We start from the raw sequence: 8,163 nt of genomic DNA, 5'->3' as shown, positions 1-8,163 counted from the left end.
GATCAATCAGCGACCATACGCTGCCGCTCAGTAACCATAGCCACCCTTGCCTCCTCCTCCTCCTCCCTTACCACCACCACCCCAATGCTGCCCATCACCACTGCCACCCCAGGGCCTACTACTGTACGATGAAGGGCCACCTCCACCACCTTGAGAGGCACCCGAATCCTCAGGACTTGAGTCCCAACCACCACCACCGGACCAGCCTCGTCCTCCTCCTCCTTTACCCTTACCCTTGCCTCCCCAACTACCCCCATACCCTCCATCGTTGCTGGGCCCTCCCTTAGCATAGGGGCCACCTTTGCCGTAGCCATAATCACCACCGGGACCTCCTCCTCCTTTCCCACCACCATAGCCACCCTTACCATAATAATCACCACCACTGGGGGCTGCTGCCCTCTCATATCTAGTAGCACCACCTCCATACGAATCACTTCCTCCTTTATTGTAGGAGTCGTACCCTTTGCCGCCACCACCGCCATAGCGAGAGCTACTATAGGGGTCACAACGGTTACCCTTACCTCTATAGGGAGCCGGACTGGGCGCATACCCCTTACCACGACCACCATAATAGTCGGATGAGTCATCACCTCCCTTGCCGAAGCCGCCCTTCCCACCATAGTCACCGCCCTTGCCCTTACCCCAACCTCCTTTACCACCGCCAGACCAGCCTCCCTTACCACTGCCAGACCAATCACCATTATCACCAGCATACCGAGAGTTGTCATTACCCCAACCACCCTTACTGCTGCCTCCGCGCCAGTCGTAGCCCTTACCACCTTTACCATGGTAGCCGCTACCCTTGCCCCCGGAAAGATCATACTCATCCAGTTGATGCTCCCGTTTGAAGTCATCAATGATCGGTGATATGTCGAGCTCGCCAGTCACGATTTCCCGTACTATACGTGCCTACAAAATGACACAACCTGGATTCGAACCGGATACCTCCGGGATGGCAGCAAGTCCTTACCCCTTCTTCGCAATTTTCCTCAGGTCCAACTAGCACGACTGTCCTCTCCTCCCCAGGACCACCGTCCTCGGTAGGGACCACCTCAATGCGAGTATGCGATCGTCGTTTGATCTCGTCAATAACACATCCCCTGTAACCAATGACCTGACTTAGCCGTATTTCGAAACACGAGGGCCGCAGGGGCTGGCTGACCTTCGCTGCTATGTCGTTGGAAATAACAACTTCCTTTTTCGAATCTCCAGGGCCCACGACAGGCTTACGACATGTGAATATGATCTCTTCGATGGCTGCCTCGCAAGCCTAGGAGTATTGACAGTAGTAGAGATGCGATGATTATGTACTATTACATTTAGGATTTCCTGAGTGTCACCAATGAGATGAAGACTTCTGTTACCATCAGTGTCGCGTTCACCATGATCGGACTAAGAAGAGCACTACTAGTGATGATGCTATTCAAGGATGATGACCACCTTCACTTCACAATGAGTTTGACGTTGTATCCGTTTTATGGTATCGCCCTGCTTTCCTATGACCTTTCCAGCGGCCCAATGAGGTAAAGGGACATCCTTATGAAATCTGAGGAAGGTATTAGTATCAATGAGATTCGGTTATTGCAGTCGCATTAGTAGCATTCAACAGAGTGGCGAAATGCACAGCTTTTTACAGTAAAAAATTCAAAAGAAATGTATCGCCCAGGAAATGTACCCTCGTTCGTACTTGCCATCATCTTCGTCCCCAGTCGTCGTAGCATTCGAGTTAGCAGGAGGTGCTGCATCCCAGTTACTGATTTTAGCAGGGCGAGTAATGGAGGAAGAGGAGGAGGAAGGCTGCTCCTGCCCTTGCCCGTCTTTGCTATCCCAGGAAGCGTCGACACCGGCGGTACGTTTTTCCCCTCGAGGGTAACTATCCTCAACCGAGGGTTGTTGTTGGTCCTCCTGGTGTTGCTGCTGTTGTGGCTCCATAAGGCAGAGAATACCCAGCTATATCGATGCTCATCATAATCACTTCCACTCACTACTCAAGCTACTACAGTAGACAATCGGTTTGATAATTCCGTTGAGGAAATGCAAGAGAGCAAGATTTGCCAATCCTGCCACAGCCAATTCCGGAACGTGTCACGTTAAAATGGCCAACCTCGACGCCGACTTCCCTTCCTTATCTCAATCACTCCTCCTCGGTCGGAGTGGTCATGCTTATACTGTACTGTCCGAGAACCCCACGAGCCGCAACGGCAACAAGTGTGAGCAGTCTATCAAAAAGAAGGCCACCGTGGCCGCTGTAGTCCTCGCCGTTCTCACCAGCTTCTACCTCTACTACGTCAATGCCTATAGAGGTAACCACTGACTTATCCGCTCTCTTCCTCTTGGTGTGGTATCGGAACTGAACTAGTTCCGACATTCAGAATCGGTTGCTTGAGAGGGGCTCATGTAAAATCCGTTACCATCGTCATTTCTCTCAGACCGGCCCCAGTCGCTCCAGCTGAACTCCTCCGCTGCCTTCCTCCTCAACAACGACTTCTCCTCGGTGGGCTTTGAGCACCAGGAGTACCTTGCCGGAGCAGGGCGGAAGTCGCATCTCCTTTTACGGGAGCCTCGACTGTGTGATGCCAACGTGAAGCAGTACTCTGGTTACTTCACAATTGATGACAAGCTCGACAAGAAGTACTTCTTTTGGTTCTTCGAAAAGCGCAATCAACAGCCTACTGAGGCTGCTCCTACAACCATGTGGCTCACCGGGGGTCCCGGATCGAGCTCTATGATCGCGGTATGGTAGAAACACCATTCACCGATTATATGTGTTCTTACAGTTACTAGCAGAAAATGGTCCTTGTCGTGTAAACGAGGATGGATCTAATACTGTTCATAACGAGTACAGCTGGACCCAGAAGACCAACATGCTATGGGTGGACCAGCCACCTGGTATGACTTCGAAATTGTCGTCATCGACTCTGATGCAAACTTGGCAGGTACGGGGTTCTCAACAGGCTCATATGATACCTCTGAGGTTGAGATTGCTGAGGACATGTATCACTTCTTGCAAGCATTCTTTCATCGATTCCCGCAGTACAACAAGAAATTTCACATCACTGGAGAGTCCTACGGCGGCCACTACGTTCCAGTGGTGACAGCCAAGATCATTGATGAAAATAAGAGGCTTCTGAGTAAACTTCGAATCTGCGCCCCGGGAATGACATCTTGAGCATGTTCTAGGTTCACCATCGAGTTCGCTGCTGGGCAGCCATCGTCGTCCCGTTTACATAGACATCAAAGGTATGGCTGTTGGTAACGGTTTGACAGTACCGGCCGAGCAAGTGAAATGGTATTCGAAAATGGTGAGTATAGTGTATATCACCACCGTGGTTTGCTAACATTGATAACAACAGGCGTACAATTCTGGTACTGCACCTTCTATTGTAAACTACATTACTTACCAACAACTGAACGATGCAGGACTCGAGACCGTTGATCTTATCGATAAATGCTATAAGCATCTTGACGTCAACAACGCGGTAGTGAAGAGAACCTCATCACTGTGGAATTGTATTTGATGCTATCACAGAATTCGCCCTTGCCAACTGCGTGCCAGGAGATGAACTACGTTTTCAATGTTAAGCTTTTGAGTAAAGCCCTCGCCTCAGGAGCTAACGAGTGAGCTCATAGCCAAGCTTTAAGGAGCTGTGCATTTGAACTAGGTACGACATGCGACTGAACCACCCCTATAATTTCTCACATTTGGACCGCTTTTTGAATCGCCCCGACGTTCGTGCTGAACTCGGTGCCGTCATCAAGCCGTGGAGTGAGAGCAATACAGGGGTAGAGTACTCCTATTCTTGTGGTTCGTTGGGCTGTAGGGTTGGCTCAGGTGTGGACGGCCTTGGCCCCTCGAGATTTCCTGGCCGACTACACTTCCGCTGTCCAGACAGTACTGGCCTCGGGGGCGAAGGTTTTGATATATGCTGGAGATCAAGATTTTATATGCAACTGGTTAGGGAACAAAGCATGGACTGAGAAAATAGAATGGAAATTCAGTAGAGATTTTGCGCAGCAACCCTTGTTAGAAATGAATGCTCAAAAAGCCGTCCCAGAAGCATCAGGTGAACAGATTATGGAACCTATCCGTCCTTTGAAATCATATGTGATCTCAGGAAATGGTGAAGATGCGGAGATCGTGAAGGTTCCTGTTGGCTTGTATAAGGGCTTCAAGAACTTTGCATTTCTGCGTGTTTTTGGTGCTGGTCATATGGCACCTATGGACAAACCTCTCGAAACACTTCATATGTATGAAACCTTCATCGATGGACACCTTTTCCAATCGTATGAGGATTAGATAGCCTCTGTTGTTGTCATGATATCTGTGCTGGAATATCATCAGCAATGACGGAGGTTTTGATATAGAGTGTATATATACACAGGAGATCACTTCTCCGCAGTTCTGTTATCAGTGTGGCATAATGTAAGGAGTAGATTGTCTTTTATCATGGCAATAGTGTCGTAGCCATCAATTCTGTTGTTTGTCTATTACCTTTTAACCATATTGCATCTCCTCACGTTTACAGATGTGAGCAGTGCATTAATGATGTAGTGTTGTCAATACCACTACTATGCATATTCAAGTGTTTAGTTGAAGTATGTACACAGCATCTGAGCTTTATGTGTGACGGATGCTCATTCGAATAAGCAACTTCCATAGTGGAGTAAAAGACAGTAATCAAGGCGGTAGTATGAGATACTGTTACTAAATACAGAGTATTACTCATACTCGCTACAGTTCCATAATATGGATGATACGCCAATGGGATTGATGCGGCTTAAATGAGGGGAAAAGGGAAATGTCCATGAGCATGGCTTCCGTTACTTAGGTGGTTACTCAGACTTTTGTGAGTCCCTCATACTTGTGAGTATTATTGTTGAAAATACTAACGAAATTGACAGGTCCAGTTGATACGTAAATGGCGTGCCACAACACCTGTGGTTGATTCGGGTGTCTCCGATAGATTCACATGCTTCTTCTCGGTTTGCATGTTATATGATCAATAACGGCTGCAAAGTAATCATCACAACTTTCGTTACCCGACTGAAAATGTAGGCAACTGCATCACGAATACATCTTCGAAGTTTCCAGGCGGATAAACAATGCATAGAATACGTTCTATTCAACTGGGCACCAAATGTGATGACTTTTCTCTCCCTATCACTGGCACACAAGAGCATTCTAGTGATATTGGAAACCATCAACATTCCCTATCACAAATTGACAAGCACGACAATTAATACACAGTACTTGTCCTTCGTAATAGTAGGGCAGAGAGTGATGACTATAATGAGAGATGAACTAAGAGTATCATCAAACGCCAGTGAGACTAGCAGCAGCAGCAGTGTCATCATCATCACCTGTGCTGGTGACTGTAACGCAATTTACATGAAGTCATCATCAGAGTCACCATCCCACTCCTCGAGGGCTTCCAATTGAACAGCGTATCTGACCATGATCGATATCACACTATTCCTATCGTGAGCTGCTCACCGCAAGAGGCCACCAATACCACCAAACCCACGGACGAACTGGGCGCCTTCCTCACTTTTATCGGTCACGAACTCCAACTTGGCCTGAAGAGAACTAAATCGACACATTTCATAGGGAAGTAATTCTGACTCCGAAGCTCTTGTAGTTATTGACCAACCACTCAGTGATAGGCATTTTTTCCACAACAGTAAGCTCTACACCTGTATCGGCATCCCGGAAGTAGCTCTCTTGTACTTCCCTAATAACAAGCCATCATAACCTCCTATGCGAAAGAGCCTACTGTTCGGGTGAGAGGTAAAGGACATCCTCAGTGTCGGTATGAGGGTTCCGGATGTGATAACGGTTGATGGCGAGATTCTCGAACACTATAAGGGTCTCCACAGCACCCATGTCCAAACACTGAGGAAGGAGCATAAGCGCCATGAGCTGGGAGCGCGTTGCTGCCGACCTTTAGAGTATCGTCAATACCAAAACAGACCTTTCCCGTATCCTGGGCTACCTCCTCGAAATACCTAAATTCATATCAGTGAGTATTAGAGTGCATCATTATGGAGTACTTCGTGATAAGCTTTTTCTCCTGGATGAATTTGACGTTCTTCAACGTATCAGAGGCAAGCTCAATCGCTTGATTGAAGCCGTTCTCTCCACCGTAGCTGACAAGGAGCACTCCACACACCTTCCAAAATTGGTATGAGCATTACCTCACATCCACCACTTTGATAAGGATGGCCGCTAAACGCGGGTCGAAAAACTGCGAATTGGCCAAGTCGTTCTTGAACTCGGCACTTCCTGCTAACACCTGCAACAAGTTCCATTTGTAATTGGAAAATGAGAGCTCTGAGATTCGTACAAGTCCGGCGATATTAGGCCTATCGTTAGTGATGAAATGTTGCGTCAAAAGCTCAGCAACCTGATATCAAAAGGCGTACTGTAGCTACGAGGCTGGAATTGTTGTTCACCTTGGTCAGATAGTTATGTCGTTTTTCAAGCCTTAATCGAGCAAAACGCATGGAAGACTGACCACCCCTTCCGTGCTTCTTGGGAAGATCTACTGAAAACTTGTAAAGTACCTCTCGGTTAGAGCCCTGAGAGAATTGGTCAGGTCCGGCCCGGCGACGAGGACAGTGTATTACTTGTACTGTGCCGAAGAGACTTCCATTACCATCCATAATCAAGAATCCAAACTTGTCATCGGACTCTAAGAGCTGATTCAAATCCTCAGTGTGAAACTTGTTATCACACAAGTACCTACAGGGGGGAGAATGACAACGCATAAGAGCGGTGAGCTACAGTTTAGTATTGATAGGCTTGAAAGGCTCAAAATCAATAGTGACCTGCTTTTCCTTGCCATCATCAGTGAGAACAGTACCACAGTAAAGTACCAAACCATTAGGGGGGGTCCTATTGTATCTATATGAGCACGGTGATGCCTGTTACAGTAGCTTGAGTGAGAACTCACAATTTCAGTCGCTGCTGAGTAGATGTAATAGCAGAAAGAACAGACAATCTGTTAACCCGTGACTTGATATTGGACGCGGTACCATACCTAATGACCCGAGTGATAGGAATGCACTTAGTAGAATAGCAATACTCTTCTGCAAGCATCTTTGCCATCTGAGCAACTTGGGTTTTGGGAGGGATGATCAATGAGATCATCGAAGTACCTGTGAAGTGCGTTAATGCTGGTGCTAGAGTCGTAGTAGTACTAGTAGTAGTAGTAGTAGTAGTAGTAGTAATGGTAATAGTAGTACTAATAGTAGTAGTAGCAATAGTAGTAGTACTAATAGTAGTTACCGTTCCCCCGAGCTGCCTCCAAGCTTTTGATCAACCTCCGAATCTTCCATTGTTCGATAGCGGCTTCATTGGAATCCTCAACAGAACTCATTATACGTTAGGAGAGGGCGGAGGAGAAGGAGGAGGAAAACAGAAAATGGCCTCTCACTTCTGCGCTACAGTCTTTCATAGTCTCCAAATGCACCCACCGTACAAGTTTCCGTGCCGAATCCGTGACTAGAAAATTGTAAGAATATCCACATTCTTGTAGATCACAAACGCCCTCCTCAAAGCCAGTAGGCTGATCTTATCTTACTGTTACCCCGCAAATCGTAAGGATGTGAAAGCCCCTTGCAATGAAACCGTACGGTACTTTACAATTTTCGCTCCTTATGGTGGCTTGTGAAATAGGCCTCTGATTAGGGACACTTCACCGAGTGTCACCGGATTTCACCGATGTCACCTAATAAAGAGTAGTGCAAGTGCATGTAAACAGTAGAAAACGGCGTCGCGCGAAGCGCGGCGTTAAGAAACTCACGGTTGTTGTGGTGTAGCGGTTAGGGTTCTAGTTTATCATGTAGGTCGCCCAGGTTCGATTCCATGCTTGGTAGGTAATATATTAAACACCGTTTCTTGCGAAATAAAACGAAGTAATCAGTGGTTACTACGAATAAACGAATACCTTACGTGGACCACGTGACGTGGTTACTAATCACGTGAGGTATTCGTAGTCCGAAATTAATAGTTTCGGCTCGTGAACGCATTCTTCCGGGATAGTTCAGCTATTATAGTTGTATTATCCGAGGCAAGCAGCATCTTGTACATTACTCCTTTGCTCTCACATCGGCAGTGATGAGCCACTGCGCGCACCAGTAGACAGCACGTATGTACAGCTT

The 8,163-nt window shown here is 47.2% G+C and overlaps 3 protein-coding genes across 3 annotated transcripts; 1 reads left to right on the top strand and 2 right to left on the bottom strand.

Annotated features, from left to right (window-relative positions):
- Positions 1 to 27: 27 nt before the first annotated feature.
- Positions 28 to 1,932, bottom strand: Pmar_PMAR018272 (conserved hypothetical protein; the record flags this gene model as incomplete). Its single annotated transcript, XM_002766391.1, has 6 exons — positions 28 to 909; positions 971 to 1,114; positions 1,163 to 1,270; positions 1,318 to 1,392; positions 1,441 to 1,546; positions 1,688 to 1,932. 6 exons carry the CDS (start codon positions 1,930 to 1,932, stop codon positions 28 to 30), a joined length of 1,560 nt encoding a protein of 519 aa, XP_002766437.1.
- A 146-nt stretch (positions 1,933 to 2,078) lies between these two features.
- Positions 2,079 to 4,551, top strand: Pmar_PMAR018271 (Lysosomal protective protein precursor, putative). The gene is made up of 10 exons (XM_002766390.1): positions 2,079 to 2,303; positions 2,430 to 2,734; positions 2,778 to 2,889; positions 2,937 to 3,131; positions 3,181 to 3,302; positions 3,354 to 3,479; positions 3,530 to 3,618; positions 3,663 to 3,783; positions 3,833 to 4,064; positions 4,116 to 4,551. The coding sequence occupies exons 1-10, from the start codon at positions 2,096 to 2,098 to the stop codon at positions 4,295 to 4,297; spliced, it is 1,692 nt and encodes a 563-aa protein (XP_002766436.1). The 5' UTR covers positions 2,079 to 2,095; the 3' UTR covers positions 4,298 to 4,551.
- An 834-nt stretch (positions 4,552 to 5,385) lies between these two features.
- On the bottom strand, positions 5,386 to 7,379 carry Pmar_PMAR018270 (eukaryotic peptide chain release factor, putative; the record flags this gene model as incomplete). Its single annotated transcript, XM_002766389.1, has 14 exons — positions 5,386 to 5,449; positions 5,495 to 5,577; positions 5,624 to 5,732; positions 5,775 to 5,893; positions 5,943 to 6,006; positions 6,052 to 6,147; positions 6,196 to 6,293; positions 6,345 to 6,404; positions 6,454 to 6,579; positions 6,628 to 6,742; positions 6,785 to 6,904; positions 6,954 to 7,040; positions 7,086 to 7,158; positions 7,289 to 7,379. 14 exons carry the CDS (start codon positions 7,377 to 7,379, stop codon positions 5,386 to 5,388), a joined length of 1,305 nt encoding a protein of 434 aa, XP_002766435.1.
- Between the last annotated feature and the right edge of the window lie 784 nt (positions 7,380 to 8,163).

The sequence above is a fragment of the Perkinsus marinus genome, assembly GCF_000006405.1.
Source record: "Perkinsus marinus ATCC 50983 genomic scaffold scf_1104296972926, whole genome shotgun sequence".
NCBI classification, from domain to species: Eukaryota; Perkinsozoa; order Perkinsida; family Perkinsidae; genus Perkinsus; species Perkinsus marinus.
The sequence above is the reverse complement of the archived record's forward strand: the minus strand, read 5'-3'. Positions and strand labels throughout refer to the sequence as shown.

Bases quoted from the DNA above. Each gene is read 5' to 3' on its own strand.
- Pmar_PMAR018271 (XM_002766390.1), top strand. From the start codon at position 2,096: ATGGCCAACCTCGACGCCGACTTCCCTTCCTTATCTCAATCACTCCTC. The intron at 2,735-2,777 runs GTATGGTAGAAA...GTGTTCTTACAG, and splicing joins GATCGAGCTCTATGATCGCG to TTACTAGCAGAAAATGGTCC. The intron at 4,065-4,115 runs GTGAACAGATTA...ATGTGATCTCAG, and splicing joins AGCCGTCCCAGAAGCATCAG to GAAATGGTGAAGATGCGGAG.